At 44.4% G+C, this 24,560-nt stretch overlaps 2 protein-coding genes across 2 annotated transcripts in view; one reads left to right on the top strand and one right to left on the bottom strand.

Annotated features, from left to right (window-relative positions):
• Positions 1–2,639: 2,639 nt before the first annotated feature.
• On the top strand, positions 2,640–16,638 carry HABP2 (hyaluronan binding protein 2). The gene is made up of 13 exons (XM_050711956.1): positions 2,640–2,816; positions 4,601–4,634; positions 8,465–8,596; positions 9,591–9,701; positions 10,184–10,300; positions 10,580–10,699; positions 11,328–11,499; positions 11,923–12,017; positions 12,151–12,397; positions 13,368–13,510; positions 13,865–13,999; positions 15,388–15,533; positions 16,462–16,638. The coding sequence occupies exons 1-13, from the start codon at positions 2,640–2,642 to the stop codon at positions 16,636–16,638; spliced, it is 1,806 nt and encodes a 601-aa protein (XP_050567913.1).
• An 897-nt stretch (positions 16,639–17,535) lies between these two features.
• Positions 17,536–24,560, bottom strand: part of NRAP (nebulin related anchoring protein) — a 50,207-nt gene continuing 43,182 nt past the window's right edge. Inside the window, exons 36-42 of the mRNA XM_035547732.1 lie at positions 22,582–22,686; positions 21,804–21,902; positions 21,589–21,693; positions 20,182–20,289; positions 19,247–19,558; positions 18,848–19,000; positions 17,536–17,634 (exon numbers count right to left, since the gene is read on the bottom strand). Of these exons, the coding sequence (XP_035403625.1) occupies positions 17,536–17,634; positions 18,848–19,000; positions 19,247–19,558; positions 20,182–20,289; positions 21,589–21,693; positions 21,804–21,902; positions 22,582–22,686 (981 nt within the window). The remainder of the gene's footprint in view (positions 17,635–18,847; positions 19,001–19,246; positions 19,559–20,181; positions 20,290–21,588; positions 21,694–21,803; positions 21,903–22,581; positions 22,687–24,560) is intronic.

Raw genomic sequence — 24,560 nt, 5'->3', positions numbered from 1 at the left:
GCCCCCCAAGGCAATCAGCTTATGCCCTGAAGCGTGCAGGTTGATATCCCCTGGAACTAAAGGGTCTTAATGACTTTGCATAAGCTTTAAGTCTAGCAGCATAACCTGCGATCCTGGCACCGGCTGCCGAAGCGTTTGATAACATGGCGCATGCGTCAGTGCGACATTTCTGGCTTGTGCAGCCCCCTTGGAGCAGATTTTGGAGCTTCCCCTTGCTCTGGCATCCGAGGCTGGCTCTGTTTTCCACTGGGGAGCCCACGCACACCTCATCCACGAATGAGCAACTTTAAAACCAGCCAGCTGCTAGCAAGCCATCTCCCACAGTGCAAAGATTAACTTGAAAACTTTGATCTCTTGGAAAGCAGGAGCAGGTCGCGCCTGTGTGGGGAACCTGGCTGGTTTCTGCAGCACCTGCGAGGGCTGTGCGGCTGCTCTTGTGCTGGGTCCCAGTGGTTACTGTGTCAGGTGCTACCCCAGGAAAGGTTCGCAACCGAATAATCAGGGAAATAAAGACATTGCATGTGAACTTCCCATGGTGTCCCGGGACTGGTCAATAAGGAGCGTGCCACCTACTCTGAGGCAAACACTGCAGTTCAGTGGAAGGCAGGAGATGGCTTGCTAGCAGAGAGGTGAAGAACTCAGAGGTTTTGGTGGAATCCTTTAAGGGAACGGTTTCCCAGGCTAAAAATACAACATGTGCTGCATGTGTGCTCCAGATGATAATGTGCCCTGCTTTCATTATGCTTCAGCCATCGCCTTGGCTGAGAAATATAATGTCATTGCTGGAAAAGCCACTTTCCCTTGAAGTTCAAAGACTGTCACTATCCAAGATGGTTGCAGGCAAAAATCTGGCCGATTGTAAGAGCATCAGAACCGTCGATTCCCTCCTCCTTTGGCGAGCAGCCCAGACAAAGGTTCCCACTGAGAGCTGTCAGCAGGATCAAGGGGTTCACGAGGAAAAGGCAGTAGTTGTGCCTGCCCTCGTGGCTCCTTCGTGCCGGATGTCAGTTGTGGATGGAAGTTGATCAAATAGCCGTCCTCGTCCTCCTACGCAGCCCCGTGCCACCGCCTCCTCGGCTGCAAAGCCGTGCCGGCGCAGGGGAAAGGGGCAACGTTTGTGCTGCTGCTGCGGAGGCTGCTCCGTGGCAAGTTGCAGGAGAATTGCCACGATGCAGTGCAATTAAGCGTGCAGGCCGATTCATACCAAGGTAGCTGAATTTTCGAACTCCTGTAGAGCTTTTGTTGGGAATTATGCGCGTGTACAGGGGCAGGTTTTGTCCCTCTGCTAGTCTGCCACAGCAGCTCAAATAAGTACATTATTTGCTCTGGAATTACTTCTGGTTTGCACACATGTAAATTCACAGCCTAACCCTGGGTTGTCGCCTTTGTGCTGCCTGTTTCTCCACCTGCGTTTGTGTTTTAATTATTCATTTTGATTGTAATAAGGGGTAGCAAATGTACCCGAGACACAATCAACAGTTCAACTGCAGAATGCCCTTGGCAGCTGTAAATAATTTCCCTTGAATTTAGGGTCAAATCTTCCTGGCTTTATTCAGAAAGAATTGCCAGAGATTAACTGGACATTTTTGTCAGAGTTGGAGCTGTAGGATTCTGTCCTGAGACCAAGAAAGCTCCTGGTTCTGGCACTGCTGTTTGAAATCTATTATATTTCAATAGTCTTCCTTTCTTGAGGGGTTGAAATGGAAAAATTGAGAGTATCCTGTATCCGCAGTGTTTAACATTTGTACAAAGCCCAATTAGCAAAGTTTGATGGTTCTTTGGAGAAACGAAGATTTGGTCAAGTGCTAATCATTGCAATGATAATGACAACAAAGGTCAGGTGAAATTAGGAGATTTTGAATTTCAGCCATTTTTCCACCATTTTTTTTAGGAGCCCTATAAATGTAATCGGCTCCACACTCAGCAACACGCCAGTACCCACATAAAATGTCTCTCCTGGATTTTGTTTTTGCAGGGTTTCTTTTTTTTACGAGCCTAAAGTCATAAAATTTAAAATTGCTCTCCGCCAGTTCTTCCAGCTTCGTCCCCCGTCCCTGCGGACCCGCCGCGAGCAGGATCCAGCGATTTTATTCCCTCTTGAGAGAACGCACAAAGTATCAGTGTCGGGCTGCAGAAAGGAGACTGTTTGGTGAAACAAGCCCCACAGTCTCGTTTCTTTTCTCTCCCCCCTCCTTCTCCTCCTTTTGTTTGCATCCTGCTCCCGGCTGGGCGCAGTATTGCACCTCGTCGGAAGGACAAGATCCTCCTCTGCTGGCCGTGAGCAATACGGCACGGCGGGCGAGGGGCCCGGCCACATCGCCGTGCTGCCCTGCCTGCCTGCAGCCCCTCCTGGGCCCCCTTCCTGCAGCCCCCTTCCTGCAGACCCTCTGGGATCCCGCATCCCACGTCCCCTTATCACACCCCGCACCCCCTATCGCATCTCCTGCATCCCGCGTCCCACCTCCTGCACCCCACCTCCCTCATCCCATCTCCCGCATCCCGTGTCTCCCATCCCACCTCCCACATCCCGCATCCCACGTCCCACATGCCAGCGGGACACGTTTCCATGCCCAGGAGAGGGCAAGCTCCCACAGGAGGGAAGGAGATGGGTGCTTCTCCAGCTTCTGCCACGTAGCGCCATGGAAAGCTTCGTGCAGGGAGCCAAAAGGTTGAATTTGGCCCCGTGCTGGCTTGCGGAGGTGGAAATGGGTCTGAAGCAATGTGGTCTGGTGGACCTCAGAAGGGAGAGGAAAGTCTCCATGCTGAGAGACCAGGTCGGCCTGGGGCTTTGTACCCCGCAGATCTGCATCAGGCACGTGAGGGGCAAAGGGACAAAATGGTTTCATTTGTTTAAATGGTTTCATTTGGTTTCATTTCATTATCACACCAGGTTTGTGATAAAGATTAGGTTGATCTCTTGGACTTGTAAGGTGGCACTCTCTGTGTTGGGTGCTCCAGGAACATTTGTTCCGAACGACATTTGTGTTGTGGCAGTGGACAGTGGCCTTTATCCAAAACTGGGAACCCAAATCTGGGGCTTGGCCACCCTAGAGTACAGGGCACTGTCTGCTCTGAAGGAAATTTGGACATTTTCCAGGGCACCAGGTCGTTGCAAGAGGTTTAGGGTGCCTGCCCTCTTACAAGCAGCTCTGTCCATAGGGGAAGGCTTGGAAGGGTAGCCTGGAAAATTAGCATAGCAATGTGCTCAGGCTCACTTCTGTCTTCTGTTCTTGGTATTTGAGTCTTCCCCTTGGACACTGGGAGACTCCCAACTGTGCTCTGCAGCTGGGGGAAACTGAGGCACAGAAGAGCTGGATACAGCCACCTCCATGCCTCATGCAGCTCATGCTGGCACTCCCTGCCCTTCCCATCCAGAGCAAATGGCTGCCCTGAGCACAGGTAAGGTTTAGCAACCTCCTTGAAGACAAAAGCTTCTACCCTGAAACCCTCTCCAAGCGCATTAAGCCCAGGGCAGGAAGGGGCAGCGCTGAGGAGGGCAGTGCTCCCTGCCTCCGGCTGCAGGGGGACGCTCAGGTGTGAGCTCCAGGTGGCAGCCACAGCTGGGAGTTGTTCTGGGTTATTGGGGCAGGTTCTTATTCACGGCTGCTTATTTACTCATTCCTAGCTACAGCTTGGTGTTAGCTGAGAGTGCCTCTCTTCTGTACAGAGTACTTAATATAATGCACAAGTAAGAAGTGTGTTTTTACAATTAATTACATCTGTAGCAAGGTGCATGTAGTAACTGTGTGTCTCTACTGCCTTGATTACACACGTTAAATTGTTTGGAAATGCATTTTCTTCTGACAGATCATGTGAGGGATGCAGCTTCAAATCTCCTCCTTCACACCTGCTGTTAGCACGTGCTCTCGTTGCAGCCAGGTAGCCCCGTCTGTAGCTGTGACTTACAGCAAGACGGGATGCACGCTGACATCTTCGTGTGGGGGATGAGTCCTGATGTGGCGGCGGTACATTTTCTTTCTGCCTCACTCGCTCTTCAAAGGCTGAGTGTTGTTTTCCTTCTCCTTCTGCTCCCTTTTGTCGTTTGCCCCTGATCACAAGCCAAATAGGAAAGGCTGGAGCCCCACGTCAGAGGGCAAACACATGGCATTTCCTCACAGGAAGCACCAAAAATATTCTCCTCCATCCGAAGGCTGTTGATCACCTTCTAGCTCAGAGGGCTGGCTCCCCACACGTGGGCTGCCCTCTGCTCCATCCTGCCCAGCATCTCATGGCTCTTGGCTCTGGCACCTGGCTGTGATGCCATTAGGTAAACACTCAGTGCATGGCCACTTAATACATAAAGGCAATTAACTCGTTTGGGACAGGTTTCTCATAAGCATGCTGCAACTTGAGCTGGGTGGTCAGAAAAGCTGGTGCTCCCCCAAGGTTGTTGGGAGCAGTGTGGGTTTTTGAGGCATTTTGGTGATCTTTGGAAAGAGCTCTTAAAAATGCAGCCTGGGTGTATCTGAAGTGGGTAATGAGCTTCTCTGGCTGACCGGTGCTGGGGCAAAGAGAAACGTGTCAGAAGTTGTGCTGTAGCCACGCTCCAGGCTGATTTTTCTTTTCAGAAACTGACTCTGCCTTTCTTTATCCCCTGCAGACCTCCTGGTTCTTCCTGGCTGACTTGCTGAATGGTAAGTGGATTTGATTTCTTCCATTGAAGCTCTGCATGCAGGCCTCACTGTTGGCAACCTGGTCCATCAAGATCCTCAGCTAGTGCCTAGCATTGAGTTTTATTAACTTCATGCATGGCTTTGTAATGCCTTAAAATAAGGCCTGAGATCCTGAGAAGGTCTGTTGGACTCTGGACAAATAACACAGTCAGCACTTCCAGGCCTTCCCACGTGCTCTGTGTTGGTGCAGAAAACATCTCTGCATCGGGTCGTGGCACAATGGGGTACAAAGCAGGGCTGCAGCAATGGTAATGGGGGACACCTGGAGGGCGCCTGCAGCTTGCTGTGCTGTTCAAAGCCAGGAATCCTCTGCTGCTCCGTGGCCTCATGTGCTTGGTGCAGCTTTGGGGACCTGTTGATGAGCTGGGTCTGGCACGTGGGTCTCAGAGTGGAGTGGAGGTCATGGTGCTGAGCTGCAGAGTGCACAGGAGGGTAAGGAAAGAGTCTGGTGCAGTTCAGTGCCAGCTGTACATGAAAACTGGAGGTCAGATAAAGGATGGATAGCTTTCCCTTGCTGCACACAACTGTGGGACTTACTCTGGAACTTATGCAAGCAGGTTCAGAAAGTGTTTGATAGATCCTGTGAGTAAAAAATCGTTGGAGGTGATGTAATGTTATGATGTGGGTAAGAGAAATGCTGTGATGAATCTTAGGGGGTGGGAGGGTGGGGTGGGGGCTGTAGATAACTTGTGAGGACTTGTACATGCTCTTGCAGCCTGTTTGATCTATGAGATTGTGGTTTTATTGCTAAGTTTTTTGTGATTTTGTGGGTAAGCCCCATTCTTTTTTTCTTTGAATTTAGTGGCTCTTAGATTTGAGCTTATAAATTATTAAACTAATGATGAGTAAATTAATTTACTAGTAAACTATTAAATTAATTTTCCCACCAAAAAAAAAAAGTGTGCCTTTCACTGTGCACTCCTTCAACTACATGCCTCTTCATTCTGCTGGCGCTTTGGTCCGGCCTGCGAGTCCGGCTGCCCTGTACCCATGTAGCACCGGTTCCTTCCCCAGACCAGTGTTGCTCTCCTCATAGGACGTGTGTGGCAAACACCTTTCCAGATCAGCGCTTAGCTTCTGCAAGTACTCGGGCTCCTTCAGCAGCCATCAGCAGCCAATGCCCTCCAAGGGGTAGGTGCTGCAGAACTGGGGCTGTAACAGCCCCAAAATTGTTTGAAAGGAGTGAGGGCTTGGCTGTTAGCTGTTCCTATCCCTTCTGCAATTTCTTTCTGAAGCTGCAGATGCACCCAGCCAAAACCCATGTGGAAGGGAGGAAGTACCGAGAGGTCTGTGCAGAGGTAAATGGGAGACTTATTGTCTTTTGAAATACCATCAGGATTTCAGCCTCATAAAAATAACTTTACATTATTCACAGACCTGCAGACAAAAAGTATTTAGAAATGTGGCAGGAAAACTCATCCTCCTTAAATTGGGGCAGATCTCAGTCTGTCCCTGGAGGTTCAGAGAGCTTGAATAAATGCCGGGTGCTTTCTGTGTTGGCAATAGGCTTTAACTTTGCACATCACTTATCTCGATAACTGCAGTCCAACAAAGTTACCTTGCCATTCAGGTCACTCAATGGCATCCTAATGCATCACTTTGCGCTCGGAACATTAGTCATGACTTGATCCAGGCAAGGTTTTGAAAACAGTGTGACTGCCGGCATTGGGATATCTGTTCTCCCCGCAAGAGAGAGTCCGTGTAAGCTAATGAACAAGAGGATATTGATCAGAAATCCATTACTTGATTGACAGCTCTTGGCAACGTGAAAAAGTGCAGATGAAAGCTTGAGCAGTTTAAAAGATCACCCAGACCTCAAAGCTGATTTGAAGCTTTAAAAGTCAATCTCTGCCTATCAATTATGGGGGGATTTTTTTTTTCTGTACTACACAGAGGAAAGTTATTCTTTGAAAATTTGCATGCAGGATGTCTAATTTAATTTCATGTAATAGTCACATTTCAGTGACAAATGTCAGATCACTGCTTTTTTAAGCATGTTAAGGTTTTCCAGCACTTATAAAGAATGAGCACTCTGATTTAATAATATGTTTAAATCAACCAGTGTATCAGGCTGTGTTAATTATGTGCTCAGATTAAAAAAATGCTATTTTTGCTTTACTAAACCTATGGCTTGTTATGAATAATTTAAAAAATGGAATGGAAACACTTCTTAAGTAAGAGACGTGGAAGCCAAATAGTTATTTAGTGTTGAAGCAATGATAAACAGGAAGACGTCTTTCAGTTTGATGTACCCAAGTCAGGGGTTTCTGTTCTTTCTTTTCTGGTGCTTAATAAATGACTGATCCATTGCTAAGGACTGACACTAATGTAACAAAATGAAGTGACACTATCATCATTTCTTAACACCATCCTTACACTGAGTAGTCGGTAGATGCTTCTGCAACAACTTTGCTATTTGTGCTTGTTGGGAGCACTTGTTTTTTTCCGGCTACCAGCTCAGCAAAGTCCTCTCTCGCCCCTGTAAAGCATGCTGGGCATGTCTGCAGTGTGCTCTGAGCAGCTATAACTCCCCTGTTCATCCTTCACAACTTTTACCAGGTATGTCTGTTATAGAAAAAAGGCTACCCCATCTCTCTGAATAGTTCCTTAAAGCACCTGTGGAACAAAAGCCAACGCTCCCTGCTAAGATTTTGAAAATAAACAGGGAAACAAAATCAGGCTCCTTCACAATATTCCCTCCAACTCAAGTCCGCCTGCAAAATCTCCCCTCAGACAAAGTGAGCTCGCAGGTTGCATTTCAGGCAAAACCCTCTTTTTGTTTTCCTTTCTTAACTACATCACATTAAATTTAATTTTGTTCACCGTAGACAATGTCCTTATCTTCCAGCAAGATCCTTCTGTTCCTCAGCACGGCACACACTTCTGCAACACTTGCACACTGTCGAGACTTAGCTCCTGTGGAAATAATGAGCTGAGGAAAAGGAGTCTTGACTTGACATAGCAATAAATGAGGTGAAACTTTCCTCTCTTTTTTTTTTTTTTTTGGTGAGAAATGAGAGTTGGCTTGTAGGAAGGAGAAAAAAAAAAGACGAAAAAAGACGGTTCTATTTTAATATGAAATATAAAACACCCATTGTACAAAAGTGGATTTTTTTTTTTTTCAGAAGCAAAGAAAGAATAAAGATAAAGGCTGCAAGAGAATGAATGAGGAGAGAAAACTAAGATAATGTAGTTGATAATCAGTTCAAGGCAGAGCATTATCCGTGGGGCCATCAGTCCGGCCCTAGGGGAGAGCTTTTCAAAATCTCTCAGCTCGCAGTTTAGCAGTGCTCATTACCATAGCTCGTCTCTGACACTCTGGCGGGGCTTCTGCATGCCCACGCGATTCAGCTGCCCCAAACACAGGCTGGCGAAGCGCTGGGGGATGCTGGCAAGCATCGGCATGCTCTGTGGCACATGTCCCATGGCATGGCGGGGACATTGCGCCCTCAGAGGGGCTCTGTGGGCTCGGAGATTCGCTGCTCTCCCCCTGCCAGCAGCAGAGGTGCTGGGGATCAAAGCAGCGAGACAAAGGAAACCTCTCCTGCTCGCACGGCTTCATGCGCTGCGGGTGGCAGCCACCCATGCCTCGTGTCTGTGCCTGCAGGGCCCCCCGCCACCAAATGGCAAAGCCCCTGCGTCCCACTGCCCCAAGCATCCTGGCAGGAGCCAGCACCTCCAGCTCCCTCCGGCAGCGGTGGCAAGGCCATGGCAGGGGACAGCCACATGCAGGGGTGGCCTTGTAGCAGTTGTAACTCCTCCACGCGTCCATTCCCTTCTCCTCCCCACAGACGAGGCCGCCGATGACTACGAGTACTACGACGAGTACACGCAGGCCGAGGAGGACCTCTTCCACCAGATGCAGACCTTGGAGGACCCCGACTGGTTTGAGGAGTTCTTTGGCTACAGCGACACCCAGCAAGGTGCTCCGGGGTGGGCCGGGGGGTAAGGAAGGGTGAAATCCCAGCCCCGCGCTCACGGAGTGCGGCAGGCCTCGTCTGCCAGCGTGCTGGTGAAACCCCTGCATCAAAGGGATGAGTTAGGAGGATTGTTTGCTGTGTTCTCCTTTGTGTTTCTTTTTTAAGGAGCCTGTGTTTTATCTCTGGGTTTCACAGAATGGATTCTGATCAGGCAGAACATTTCTGATTGCTACTACAAAAAAGCACAGGCTTATTTGTCTATAGACACTGTAAGACATAATTGCTGTTTTCATGGGATATATGTTCTGTATTTATGCTGGGAACCAAATGTAGAGCACGTTTCCTTTTATTTTTTTTTTTCCTATTTCTATTTTGCCAAACTTCAGGAGAGCAGAAAAGGGTCCTCTGGACTGCTTAGGGAACACACGAGGAGAGGCGGGAGGCTGCCTACCATGTCCCTGCTCATACCCTGGTGCAAGGGAAGCAGAGCTGGCACGAGGCTGGCCCTGCTCACCCCAACACTGGCTGCTTCAGCACGGTGGTGTTTATACCCCGGGGGTATTACATAGCATAACAGTGGTGGACAGCTTTTCCAGGGGAGTTTCAGTGCCATGCTGCAGCCAGGGCAATGCCAGATCCAGCCACCACTGCACTAAGCACATGGAGGCAGATGCCCAGGGCCAGCTCTGGTTCTGAACACATCTGCTTCTTTCACTGCTGCAGAGGCAAATCTGCTCCATTACAGGCTTGTAAAGGGAGTTGGAGAGCTCCAGACCCAAAGCCACGAGCTCTTAGACCTTACAGTAAATTCTGCAGCAATTTGTAGGTGCTCCTGTGGCTGCTGAACCATGGTGTGTGTTACACTGGATGCTGTGCCCAGCCTTCTGCATCATTAAAATAAAAGGGGGGGGGGGGGGGGGGGGAGGGGGGCAGGAAGAACAAGTGAGGAGGTAGAGAAGCTGAAAGGCAAACTAAAAGCCCTCCATTCTTACTCTAGCTGACCCTTGCTCCTCTGATCCCTGCAAGAACAATGGGCGGTGTGAGAAGAGAGGAAGCAGCTTCAGCTGCGTGTGCCCCAAGCCATACACCGGGACTACCTGCGAGAAAGGTAATCGCTCCTTGCTGGCTGACGCTCCTTGTTCCACAGCTGATGTTACTGCCATGGCTCTGCCAATAGAAGCAACCACTGGGGCTTTATAAACCCACTGTTCACTGAGGTGAGGGTTTTAGCAGCCCGCTGCAGTCACGTCAATATGTCTTGCACTTAGCTCGTGGTCCGAACCCAAGTCTGTCTAAAGCAGTTATCAGTAACAATCTTCTGGTGTGCAGAAAGTGCACCTCTGTACCCTCCCACCCAACGTGGACACTGGTGAGCTGCTCGTTGGTCTTGCAGCCTTTTTGCTGTAGATGCTTGAACAAGAAGGAAAATCCCAAGCCACACTGCTACGTGGTATGGTGTGACAGCTGGGTGACCAGCTCCTGGGGAGTCAGGAGAAAGCATGGCTTTCCACCACCCTGTGGGGGCACAGCTCTGTGCGTGCACAAACGCTGGTGAAGCAAAGCGTTTACCTGTTTACCTGTTTCCCACAGTGAAGGACATGTGTCTGGAGAAGAGCTGCGTCAGAGGAGACTGTCTTGTTACTCTAACCCCACCTTACTCTCAGTGCAGCTGCAGTCATCCCTACAAGTTACCGGACTGCCACCACGGTGAGCACAGCCCCAGCAGAAGGGGCTCCCACTTTGTGGGGTGCTGTGTGGGTGGTGGTGGGACTGGGTGGCAATTCAGTCCTGCTCTGGCCGAGATGGCTGCAGGTCCCAGCCGTGGGGATGGGATGGTTCTCACCACATGTACAGCGTGGTGGTTCAGTTGATAAGAATTTCAGTTTGAGGCTAAACGGGGGCTTTCCTGGATTTCCATGGGGTGTGTGAGCGGCTGTGGAGCATCCAGGAGAGTTGCAAGGCCTTCTCTGTTTTCCACCTTGACAGCATCTTCACAATGCAGGCCAAACCCATGCAAGAATGGAGGAACCTGCATACGGCACAGAATCAGATCAAAGTTCACCTGCAAGTGCCCTGAGCCATTCAGAGGGAGGTTCTGTGAGATCGGTACGTCACGGCCCCCAGGGAGGCTGGGGCTAACCCTCCTCAGGCTGCCTTCACCCTGCAGCTGGGCCGACCAAGGCCTTCCCCACCAAGAGCCTGACCACTGGCCTCCTTGGGGAGGGTGTCAGGGGAAGAAGCTGAGCACTGCAGCCTCCATCATCCAAGGGGATCAAAGCTGTTCCCATACCGATGTTTTCTGAGCTGTGCTTCGGCAGGCTCCCACTGGTAGAGCATGAGTGAGCGCATGTTCTCCAGGGTTTGTATGTGACCCGTGGGGAAGGAACATCGGGTTTTCCTTAAACACCAGAAAGATGATGTAGGGAAGGTTCACAGCCGGTTGTCTGTGCCTCCCCAGGCTGGGGACAGCTGTTGATACATGGTTGGGTGGTCCTTACCATGCAACGAGTTTTCGGGTGTTTGAAGTCAATCAAGCTTCAAGCTGGACAGATGCTGGGACATAACTCTTGTTTCTGGCCTGTCTAGGCCAAGAGATATCACTATGTGATCCCATGGGTCCTTTTGATCCCTCATCAAATTAATGTAAGGCAAGGAAGGGAAGGAAGAGGAGCCACTTCAGGCAAGGAGCAACTTTTTATGAAGACTTTTTCATGTCAACATTGTCTTCTTACAGGATTGGATGACTGTTATGAAGAAGACTCCCTTGGGTACAGAGGAAGAGTGAACCAAGCAGAGAATGGCAAGACCTGCCTGCACTGGAATTCCCATTTGCTCCTGGACCTCCCTGTTAATGCATTTATGGAGGATGCCGACACTTATGGCATCGGTGAACATAACTTCTGCAGGTAATATTTTGAAGAAGCAGCTGTAGAGGTCAGTATCAAAGAGATCACTGAGTACAAACTGCTCCCAGGAATTTGGCAAACTGAGGGTGTTAAAATCTCGCGTATTTCTAGACAGTGCCTGTCTATAAAATACGAGGATGCTAGGGCTGCATTCCCTAAGTCACTGCACTGAAGTGAGGCTTCCAGAAGCAGTCCTCAATTTCCCTTGTTTTTTTTTCTGGATTAAGACAGGTAAGGGGACAGTAAAATGGCAGAAGCGGCACTTCCTTATCTTAGGTATCTTTGTCAAATCTTATGAAAGAGTATCTCTCAAAGCCTGGCTCTTTTATGGGAGCATGAGGCCGCTCTCTTAAGCATCCTTAGCTCCTTTGCAGTTTCATGGAGACTTCCCCACTCTGGCTGATGCTCAACTGTTCCCTTCAGGAATCCTGATGAGGATCAAAAACCCTGGTGCTACATCAGAAAAAATAATGAAGTGGAGTGGGACTTCTGTGACATTTCACCCTGCTCAGGAACAGGTAGAGTAATGAATTAGAAGTGAGCTGTTTGGCAGTGTGTAGGTGTCTGGATGAGCAGGTCACCACCCGTTGCTTAACTCCTCCTGTCTGATATTATCTCTGCATTACCCATCTGCTGCCTTTTCCAACACAGCTCAGGAGAGCCAATGGCCAACAGACAGCCTAGCAGACCCAAGCGGAACAAATTCAATATTCAAAACATGTGGACAACCAGAAGGTCAGAGGGCACTCAAGAGGATCTATGCTGGAGTTAAAACTACAGCTGGCAAACATCCCTGGATGGTGTCTCTGCAGAGAAAGACTTCAAGAAGAAGCACACATTTCTGTGGTGGAGTGCTAATTAAATCGTGCTGGGTTCTTACTGCTGGACACTGCCTTACGTAGGTGCATGTCCTGTGCCTAGGGTAGATAAACATATAAAAAAAAACAGGGTGGCAGTTAAAGACAGCTTCACATTCAAATGATTTACAATCCAAATTATTCTGGGAATCAAATTGAAAGGAAAACATACCAAAAAAAAAAAAAAAGAAGAACATGCACATGAAAATGTATAAGTGTATATGAAAAAAATGGTGCTTGCTGGAATTAGAAATTAAACTTACACCTCACTCATCTAAAATGAGCTAAAATAAGTGTGTGAGAGGAAAACAGGAGGACTATAAGAAGGTTTTTACAGTATTTGAAAGAAAACACCCATGAAAATCTCAGGGATTATTGGGATACCATGATCAACCTGACAAATTGCATCATAGTTAAGATCTTTAGAAGAGCACAAACATGCTTTTTGTTTCCAATTGTTTATGTGCCAGCTAGCTCAGAAAATGACATTTCCTTGAGAATTCTTTTTTTTTTTTTTTTTTGAAGAGGTTGGAAGCCACTACCCTTGAAAATTGGTAAATTACACTCTAGAGACCATTCCAGCACAGATGATTTTAAGTGTGCTTAGACAGTGGCGAAGGATTGTAATCCCATGGCTCTGTGAGTTAGCACTCAGCATCACAGCCATGGTAATAGACTATTTGTACGCTGCCAGTCTGCCCCAAAATAAAAAGAATCAAAATAATAAATTAAAAAACAATAATAAAATTAAAAAGCATGTTCATACAGCTTTAACTCATTTTGTTTAATGACTGCAACAAGTTAAGAGCACGTGTATTGTCCAACGCTAGAGTTTTCCTGACCAAGCCCAGTTATAACAATCTTAGGAAATCTTCTGGTCATGCTCCACAACAGGAAGCAGTGTCTTGACTTCCAGATACTAAAGCCGCAGGTTTTCACCATTGATATACAAGGTCTGTAATGTCTGCACCACCACAATAGATAATGTTGTTTACTTTACTCTTTTTGCAGAGAGCCAGCAGAAAATCTCCAAGTGGTTCTTGGAAAGCAAGACCTCAAGAAGAGGGAACATCAAGAGCAAATATTTGATGTGGAGAAGATCATCGTACATCACAAATACAGAGAGAAGGGTGGTGTCCCACACAATGATATTGGTAAAACCCTTTTTATTAAATGTATCTCAGCTCTAAAATCAGTTGCCTGAAGTGCCTCTCCACAACTGAAGTCAGTATAAAATTCCACTCCTAGAATGTATTCTGTAAATTATTATGTCAAATTATGGTTTATACCCATGTGAATCTTTGGGATGTGAATTGTGTTGGGCAGGGAGAAACCACTGTATGTGAGGACTAAAAAAAAAAAAAAAAAAATAGGGACAGGTCCAGCACGTAGTGTGAACGATATGTCAGTGCAAGCCCCTATCCCATGGGGTTGTGGCACAGACCGATAATGATGGCTAGGGATTAAAATCAAAATACAAGTTACAAATACTTTTATCTTGTCTCCAGCATTACTCAAGTTGAAGCCAGTTGATGGTCACTGTGCCGTGGAAACAAAGTACGTGAAAACAGTGTGTCTGCCTAACTTCTACTTTCCCGTTGGGACTGACTGCTTCATTTCAGGATGGGGTGCAACAGAGACAGGTACGTGAGCCCATGAGGGCTGGCTGTGTTTTTTCAGAGAGCTCTGAAAAAATCCCCCCCCCCCCCCATTTTTTTTTTTTTTTGGTTTGGTTAGGTTTTCTGCTTGCCAGATGACACAACATATCATGGTTTCATCTGGAGCCAGCTATAGAAGTAAGAAGGTATCAAGAGAGACTATTGTACACTTTGTGAGTTTCAAGACAGGACTAAGACAGGCTGGAACTTTCACATTGTTTTCCAGCCCATTGGGTCAGATAAAGCTTTTCAGAAGCAGCATCTGGATCTTCAGATGTGCTGGAAAATAATATAAAAAACCCAACCAAGGCTTTTCAAGTTGAACTAGCTCTATCCAAAACCTTTCTTGCCCATGGTAAATCCTGAGGGGAGAAATTACTATGCTTAAATAAAAGATAATGGCAATTTTCTGAAAAATGCATTTTCTCATGTTCTGATTGATGTGTTGCTGTAAAGCAGCAGAAGGAAGATGTGTCACTGAGGCCGCAGTAGGTGTCCTAGTGCTTTGTGACTGATACAGCCTGATATGATACACAGGACCAAATTCTCCCTTCTGATGTAACTCCCATTGAAGTCCACAAGAGACAAGCACATATATTTGATCAGAATGCACCAACAGAATTTAATGGACATTTTTTAAAAGTTCCAAATAGAAAGTCTCTCTTAAAAAGTGAATGGGGAATTTTATTATTATTTTCTTTTTCCTACAAAGAATATCAAGTATCCTGTATGTGTTCAAACTAGTTGTCTCCTTCTTTGGGCAGAGCTATTATTAGCATTTCAGGAAATCACTGCAGAAATAGAATATTTCCTGAATCTCAGGCAGAACCTAACTTATAAACCACCTTTAATTATCTACAGATGTAGTGCTTTGAAACTCTGGCTATTGCCTTTAGATGTCAAGTTATGTCTTTAGATTCCATGTAATTAATCATTGCCTTTAAATATTGCATGATTTTCAGTTTTCATCTGTTTCATTAGCCTATGTGTTACAACATCTAATGGCACTAGTCTGAGAAGTGCTGAGCAGCTCTAAGTCCCGTTGGGACCAGTAGGAGCTGCAGACCACCAGCACCTTTGAAAAGCAGGATACCACTGACAGGTGTAGAGCTGATCTGAGCCAAATGCTGAATACCTGACTTTGCTTTTGTTCAGGCAACAGCTCAGTGTCCTGAGTGAAGCCTCCAGGCTCAAACTCTAACCCTTATCAATGCAGACATGCTTCTTTTCTTCCCAGGCTAGACCATGCACCCCTCCCTGCTCTTACCCTTTCCCATACGAATGGCAAGCAAGCTCCTATTTTGAACAAAGTCAACATGTAACAGGACTGGGAGGAAGGTGACTTTTTTTTATTTTTGGTGTACATCCTGCAGATGATATATCCCATCAGCTGCTAGATGCCAATGTCAAGCTGATTTCACAGAAGCAATGCAATGCACCCAGAGCATATGATCAGCTACTGGATGAAAGCATGTTTTGTGCAGGAAATCTTCAGAGACCCAGAGCTGATTCTTGTCAGGTCTGTTGCTTTTTCTGTATTTGAACACTAATTTTTCGTGTAAATAGTCAGGCTGTGCAGAGTAATAGCTTTGGCAGGGTGCTGCATACGTATCTGTTTCTCCCATCAGTGTATTATTTCAACAGCCATCGTCTTTCTTCAGTACAGTTTGAGACATATGCCCCTAGAGCTAATGTCTTCACTGTCAGCCACAGGCAGATCTATGGGATCTAGAGACTAGCATGGGAAGTTTGGCTTCTGAGGCATTTTTTCTTAATAACTTGAAAACTTGTCTTTTTTTCTCTCAATTCTATTACAGCCACTACCACGAGGAACAGTTCTAATCTGATCTTCACTATCAGAGCTAATACTTACAGGGCAAGTCAGCTAGTGCAAACGTGAAGCCAGTTCATATTTATACTGTTGTAAATCTGGGGAGGAGTTTGAACAATGGTTCCTGGGCTGAAAACTACCACTGCAAGGATACTTAGCAAGATAAATCACCTGTAACACTGAAAACTACCAACCAGCTCAGAATAATTATTTTTGTTATTGTTACCTGAGGGGATCAGTGGTAGGGGGATGGTGTGGGGAAGATCAAGTGTTTTCTTTTATGCTAAGTATCACATCTTTGTCTTTCTGAGTTCAGACTCTGACTGCCTGGTACTTTCATGCCTGGGAAATTTCATTTGACTTTGTCAGATATACATCACAGACTTAAACAGAAATTTACATCCACAAAAGTCTAGTGTTGTATGACCTGTTTCCAGAACTGTAAGTCTACTCAGGAACTGAGCAGCACCTGCTGATACATCTGCTAGGAAAAAAAACCCACCATCATTCCAATTTCAAGGTCTTTTGATGAAAGAAGGGAATTCTTATATCAGTCAATGTTTTGCTTCGCATTTTGAACTAATTTTGTATGCTTTTTCGTATTTTCTCCTATTAGGGAGACTCTGGAGGCCCTCTAACTTGTGTAGAAAACGGCTCCTACTATGTATATGGCCTTGTGAGCTGGGGTGATCAGTGCGGGTTAAAAAACAAGCCAGGAGTTTATACCCAGGTGACAACATTTCTCAGTTGGATTAAATCCAAAATTCGGTCAGAGTCAAGATCACTTCACTAGGAGACAGCTCTGGAATGGCAAAAGGTATTAAATCCTGTTGAAAGAAAAAGATGTATCTAAGTCTATTGGATAATTCTTGAGTTTTTGCAAGGTTTGCAAATAGAACTATAATTTTTTTTGTCCAATGATTCTGTAACCACATACAGAAATTTGAGAAATGGGATGGGTATTAAATCAGGATATAAAAAGTAGACATCTGCAAGCAAATATTCAATTCATTAAAATAGTAATCTCTCATCTGAATTCCAGGGTTTACAACCTTCGCTAAGCAGCTACCTAATCTATCTATAGCAACCCCTCCTAGCTTCTAATGAGCTAATCTTGATATTTTGTTTTGAAATAGAGTGAATAACTAAAGTGATCCGAATACATCCTGTTGATCAAGAACAATTTCTCTGTTGTCCACTAAAAGACATGCCCTTGGTTAGTCAATAACTTTGCTTCCACTGGCCCTTGTCTTGTTCACCTGTTAAGCCACCAAAATCATGCTTTTGTATTCTCTTAGGTCAGTGGTGCCAATAATCCAGTAACATGAAAAACTCCAAAGGTTAGAAGTATGAATAAATCTGACAAATTTGGTTCCAATACAAATGATTTTATATTCTACCAATCAGGTTCATTCATCTGTAGTACAAAGCTGAGCCTGCCAGTCATCTAGTATTAATTTCATTTACAGCTGTAAATAAATATCAGCCTCTGTAATTCATACAATGATAAATCACAAAGTATCCATGCAAAAATTAGAAAGATCAGTTATAAATTGCAATGTCTAGCTTGCTTTTTAAAACAAAACTAAAAAATCTTAGATGCCATCTATTGTGCTTTCCAGAAAAATGGAAAAGCTACAAGATTTGCAAGATAAGATGAAAATCTATTTGTATCGTGTCATGTTTCTGTTTACTTATACAGCTGCATTTTCTTTCTCTTGACTTGCAGAATTTCTGAAGCATCAGGATTGACTGTGACCTGCTGAGATCCTTCTGCCCCCAGTTGGTCCTGTAATAAGATCAAACAACTAAATTGTGAGAACAGCCAATAGACAGGAGAAAGCTTTAACTATTATTCTACAAATATATTTACAAATTAAAAGTTACCTCAACTAGAAACAACTGGACAAAATCTGAATTACTGCTCTGTACTGAGGACATCTCTGCCGTGGAGAAGTGCAGATACCTGACCCATGCGTGTAAGTTAAATGACACACATATCCAAGGACAGAATGTGCTCAAGGTCTAATTTCTAAATTGAGCCTTAAATAATGAGCAACCTAGCAAGTTCTAAGTGAATTGCACACCTGTAGATTTCCCTGGGACCATCAGATCATTACCACACGTAGGGCTTAAGAAGATACTGCCTGCAGTCACCACTGCCTGCATTGCTCAACCATAGTTATAATTTATTTCCTGAGTAGCTTTTCAGATGGGAATGTAAGTCATGGGTATGTCCTGTTTCTTTTGTGTTGGGTTATTGTTTGACTTGTTGCCAAGGTTAAAACTTAAATGAAACAAGTAGTTAAAGTGCAGAGCTTCTCTTTTACTGTAACTTAATGCTTCCTAACTGCAGGGGTTACAAGATCTCTGTGTGGACTTTTTTTTATTATGCTGGGAAATTGCAGGCTGGGAGCCATGCTGTGGAGGTGAGGGAGAAGGAAAACCTGGGGAAAAAACAAGTTTGTAATTTCTTGCAGCTTGGGACGGACAGGGGTGGAGGAGGCTGGAACAAAAAGCTTCCCACAGTACGCTTTATGTTCTTAGGAGTCTACACTGAGCTTGTCAATACAGCTGTCAGTGGAGATTACAGGGTAACAAGGATGTGTCTTGCCGAAACTAGGAAAAGAGAAAGGGAGTTGCACAGGGAGTCCTTTCCAACTGAAATTTTGCTCTCTGTGGATATAGCAGGACACTTTGAGATCTGACAGCATCCAAAGTTAAGGGAAACGCATCCTGTAGTGTAAGTAAAATCCTGTCCTGGGGCATTTCCTGATCCCTAAAGGAATTACTCAACCCTGACATAGCTGAGTTCCCTTGAGAGGTTCCTTCATACTGAGGTGTACACAAAGCTTGATGATGGAAGCAATATATATTCTGTTTAAATAACTGGGAGAACTGCAATGTCCAGGGAGCATCCAAAAGCATTAAACAGGATGTGTGCCTGCCTGCCTTCTACAGAGCAGAGCTCTTGCAATTTGTGAGAAGAATGATTTACTTACAACTTGAGGTCCATACTGAGCAGAAGCAGCTTGCATTGCCATGTCCCGAAGGTATGCCAGCTCAGCAGCTCTTCTTGCCATTTCGACTTTGTAAGAACCTGGGGGAGTCCAGCCAATGCCTCTGAGCCAGTTCAAGTCAGACTTGTATTTTACCTAAGAGAATGAAATGTACACTAGTGTGTATTCAATTTGGTTGACATTAATCAAACCACATGCCCTGGGTTTTCAAGAGAGAACATATAAAGAGCAACGGGGTCAATAATAAACAAATTGTTTGTTCTCCACAAACAGACTGTAGTTCTTTTAAGAATGATTTTGTTGATAGACAAGCTCTGTGAAGCACATTGCCACAGACAGCTCCTAGCGCCTGACAGGACAGTGCCACTCAGCTGTACTTACATCGCTCTGCAGCTTATAGGCCTGCTTTGCATGCTTCACATTTAGCTGCTCAGGATCACAAGTATATTCATGCAAGGGCTGCTTGTAGTTAACATTGCTGGCGAGCTGCTGGCTTCTCTTAGCATGCAGGAACCCCGGCTGGTTAAGGTGACTGTGGAACTGCGCCCTGTTTTGGGCATATCCACTCCTGTATTGGTTGTCACTCTGGAGTTTCCCCACTCTGAGGACATGTCTGATTTTGGGATCATCATTTGCACTGAGGAATCCAATCTGCTGGCCTCTGCCTCTCAGGAAGGTTTCTCTGTATTTGTACTGCAGGAAATGTAGAGGAGAATCTCACTTTCACATTTACATCACCTTCAAATTCCATTATGAAATAACTTATCCTCCCCTAGATATCCATAATGCTTCTTGTAGTGCACAGAGACCAAGGGTTTGTTTGATATCAAACTGTATCTGCTAATTTAACGTGACACTCTAGGAGAATGACCTTTGTGCTAAGGGAGTGTAATGGCTTAGGGAGCCCAAAGCAATCCTCTCTCAAAAGCAACCAAAGGTCATCTTATTGTGCTCCCAATAAGCAATAAAGCTCTTCTATCTTCAGCTTTCTTGATGTCTTCTCTGCTCAAAGGTGACACACTTTATTCTAGCCCATGGTTGGCTATCCCTAGCCTGATTCCTAGCTTATTTACCTATAATATAATACACTTCCTTCCCAAGAACAGCTCCTTGAAATGAAAAGCAGCTTGGTCTTAGACATTATTAATGGAAGCCTTTAGTTGGAAACCTTTGCACTTAACTGGCATTTGGTTTCACTGGTCACCCATTTTTGGGAAACAGAACAATGTTCTCTTATGTCAGAATTCACCATTTTTACAGGGTGGGGGTGGCATGGGAATAGGGTTGGGAAGTGTTTGGAACAGAACAATTCTTACATCACTTGCAATCTCTCTTGAAGCCTTTGCTGTCTGGAACGGAATGGCGTCAATCCTAAAATCATAGCCAGATGCCCTTGTCTGTTCCCAAGATGTTTTATACACTTTCTGTGTTGAGAAGAAAAGAACAAAACAGTCATTTCCCCCCGCAGTGTCTTAAACGTAGTCCCATAACAGCAATAATAAATGTTTTATCCTACTGGGCTTATTTGCATCAAGAGTCATCAGTACCATCTCCAAGGTTTTGATCCAGTTCTATAGCACTTCAACTTCTTTTCTATTCCCCATAATGATAAAATGTCTCATCTGAAAAATGCCACCAGGGTTTCCTTTTGTACTTGAATGTGGTTGTTTTTTGATTTGATTTAATTTCTATTAGAAACTGTGATGCATCAGTCACATCAATATTGCATTGATATTGCCCTTATTCTCTCTTTTGATGCATCCACTTGCAGTGTCTTGGGTTTCATGACATAATTTCAATGCCAGTTATTTCAAGCTTTTCTAATGATCCCTGTCTCTATTCCACAGCCACATGCGGCTTCATTAACTCATCTGGAATAACAGCCAGTTCTAACATATTTAATGTGACTTTGTGGATGTGAAATACATTTACATCCTGAAGAGAAAAATTTCTCTAGATTTGGGTCTGCCTCCCTTAGAAGCATTCTTACACCAGCCTCCAGTCTGTACATCCTGCTACACAGCCGTTGTACCTTAGCAGACACTTCTGGCTGTCCCTTTCTGATTTTATTGATTTTCTTTCTGTAAGACTTTGATTCATCTTTTCTGGGGTTTGTGACTGTATGAAAACCAGCACAAAATCCACTTCACATTTCAAAAGATATTTTTACGTTTCACTGATGGATTTAGTGCTAGGTGGTGCTTAGTCCAAAAGTAAATTGAGATGCCAGAAGTCCTGCAAGAACCAGTAGGCAGCCTGGGTAGAACCAATACAGTCTTTACTGTGTGCTTTGTTAATAGGTCTAGGGCTGACTTTTTGTTTGTGTGCAATCATCTCTTTGCCATGTTACTTTTTTCCTCTGTCACTTCAAAGAATGTAAATCCTATTTCTTTCTTCTACCTATAAAGGACCTACCACTAAACAAGCAACTCAAAGCCTTTTTCATACTAACGTGAATGTGACCCTGCAGCTAATGATGACAATGGTTTAATTACAGACCAGTATATTAGGGATAAATTGAGTGCCTCTGCCTGGGGTAAGCTGTCCACAAGCTATGGCTTTTTCAGTTCATGTCAGGCTCAAAGAACCCGGCTTCTACATATTCATGAAAGTTTTTCATTCCCAAGCAAATTTGTTTTCTTTAATGACCATTAAATGGTAATGGTCATTGGTAATGACCATTACCAAGTCAATTCCTCCAAGTAAAAGCCTCTATTACTTACATCACTGATGTGGAGTGCATTCTGGCGGGCTCGGATAAAGTCTGGATGATCAGGAGGCAGGGTATACTTGTGCCTGGCTTCAGAGTCTCCAGCCTTGTACAGCCTCTGAGGAGTCAAAAGTCATTGAGTTTAACTGATACTGGAATTGAGGTCAACTCTATAATGCATTATAGCACAACGGAAGTTATGATCATTTATAGTAAAATAAAACTTACATCACTACACTGGAGGTAGCTATTTTTAGCATGAATCAAATCTGGAGAGTCAACTACAGAAGTGAACTTCAAACTTTCTGGCTTCTGACGGTACTTTGTCTGGAGGAGGCAACAAAAGCAAACAACAGAAAAAGAAAAACAGGATGTTTCTGTTAGACAGTGATATATCATGATTTTGGGTGTGTGACAACTGGGGCAAAACACAAATATCACCTTCCTGAAGCCATAGTAATAAAAACATACCGTTCTGCTTTAGTCTCAGTTGCTCTTTCCGCTAATGAAAAAGGACGCCACTGTGTCGTTGCTGTAACGTCCAGGCACCAAACTTTGTTGTTGTTTTGTAAGAAGGACTTTGCACTGGATATTCACATGCAAAATATTTTGAACACTACACTTTTGACAGCTCATAATTCTTCTCCATTAATACATAATACTGAGCAGGCTAATGCCCCCTCAGCGTGACTGTCAATGCTGTACCTTTCTATAACATTTCCATAAGCACCTGCTTAGAATTTCATAATAGAATTTACTGCATTTATTTATTGCTACATGTTTTGTTTATACTCTTGTGTTTCATTCAGAATGGAAAATATTCAGCAGGTGTCACACAGTGGACTTGCATCTCCCGTACTGCTTCTTGGTAACTTACACCTTGTATAAACAGGCTCCCACATCAAAAGGAAATGATAAGCTACATTCGTAAGTGTCATGTAACGAGGAGCCTTGATGGTAAACAATTCCTACAGACGTGCTATCCCATGAAAGATTTATCAGTTACCTCACTGATGAGCTCTCCAGCCTTCTTTACACTTTCTATCTGCGGAGATCTCAGAGCCATCCAACCAACTCCTTTCATGAAGTTCAAGTCTGATTTATAGCGATGCTGTTAAAAATGAAAATCGTTAGCTATCAGTTTTGTATCCACAGCTATTAAGGTTTTTTAAAAAAACTCCCTGATTCATATTAACATTTTGAGGTTTTTCATTTGCCATGCACATATCAGATCGTAAAGCCAAACTGTTTGCATTTGTTCATTCCACCAGGAATTAAATAATGTATCATATGCAAGTTACAAGAGAAGGCCCCACCAGTGAATTAGTATGACTCAAAGCAGTAAGTAATAACCTGTTTGTACTGGGCGTAAAAGAAACCCTTTTGAAATAATTTTCTGAGGTGAGTTCAAGTCAAGAATACTAATTATTTTATCTGGTGCAGGCTTCCTCATTAACCCCATTTCTAAGAGGAGACTTAAGATTCTTTACTTGCATTAAAGGCTTCCTCTACCTCCTGATCCATAAAGTAAAATGAGACAGACCCAATAAAAAGTCAGAACCAGTAAAGTACTCTCAGTCCCAACAATTCTGCCTTTTCCTTGCATGATATTGGCCCACTGTGTGACTAATCCAATCACCCATTTTACCAGTATTTTTTTCTCCTATACACAAAAGGTGACAGCAACCAGCAAGCTCAAATGGGTGCTGTACCTTATCCTTACTAGACAGTGAGGGGATCAGACAAAACCACCTTGATCATTTCTCTGTGGCATCTATAGGCAGGGAACCAAGTCCTGAGGGCCTTATTCATCTCCTGCCTTGACCCTTGTTAGGAAAGCTCTAAACTACATGCTGTTAGGACTAAGTCCTTGGAAATTACACTTTCCTATAGTATAAACCACCATCACAGATCAGTAAACAGCAAAATATACTGCCTACCTGGATCTAAATAACCTCTATGTCATCAGTTACCCATTACAGAAGAAGGCAGGAATGGCATTTGGAAAGGCAAAGAATTGCTTCTAAAAACAGCTTCCACACCATCTCGAGAATATCTCCAAAAAGTTGCATAGTGAATTTAGTTGCTTAGTCACTGCTCCCTGAGACAGCTAGCGTACTTCGACAGCTAAGAGCTCTTTGTCTATTACCAGCAGTGTAGCTGTGAGGACAAGTCATCAGCCAGGAGGCAGCAACTGGTGGGCTCTACTGAGTAGTAAACCAGGAAAAAGAAAGTTTAAGCAATCAAGTAGTGCTGATTTGGACAGTGGGGGGATAGGAGCAGTAAATTTGGAAAGGGAATAAGTAGACTGAGCTTTCTGTGACTTCACAGAGAAAGTACCTATGGCCTTGTTGGATGGCCTGAGCAAGTGTATTAGATTTTCCTCAGGGAATGGCTTAACGTGATTATTTTATTAATTTTAAAAGCATCTAATTATATATGTGTATGTGTACATTACATATATGTAATGTTATAATTGTACACACAACACCAAGTACTATGAAGGTTGTTAACTGAAAGGCAGTTGACAAAGTGTTTTCCCTAGTGAAAACACTCTCTAGTGTCTGTTGTACTGATCTGAAACTACAGCCAAAATTCTCTCACTCATTCCTAATCCTTATTTTTGCTGCCCTCCACTGGGATACCTCTGTTTCCCAGGGTAACACTTTTTTATTTTCATCTAGACAAATGAAAAAAAGACAATTTTATACCATAATAATAAAATCCAACTGGGATCCTTCAGTTGGATCATTTGCTCCTATTTGAAGAGAGAAGTTAAGGAGGGTTCTTTGAAGATGTCTTTTTCTGGCAACAAAGAGGATATTTATATACTCTATAATATATATAGTATTATATCTAGTATATTTGAGATACTAGATAGCAAGTACACTGAGTAAGAAAGAAGGTTACAAGCTCTACAGTGCTTTGATTGCCACTCTGACTTTCATAGCTGGACTATCTGTAAATATCTGACCTTCAGATCTG

Source organism: Cygnus atratus, chromosome 7, assembly GCF_013377495.2.
Source record: "Cygnus atratus isolate AKBS03 ecotype Queensland, Australia chromosome 7, CAtr_DNAZoo_HiC_assembly, whole genome shotgun sequence".
NCBI lineage: Eukaryota > Metazoa > Chordata > Aves > Anseriformes > Anatidae > Cygnus > Cygnus atratus.
Note: the sequence above shows the minus strand (reverse complement) of the source record. Positions and strands in the feature narration are given on the sequence as shown.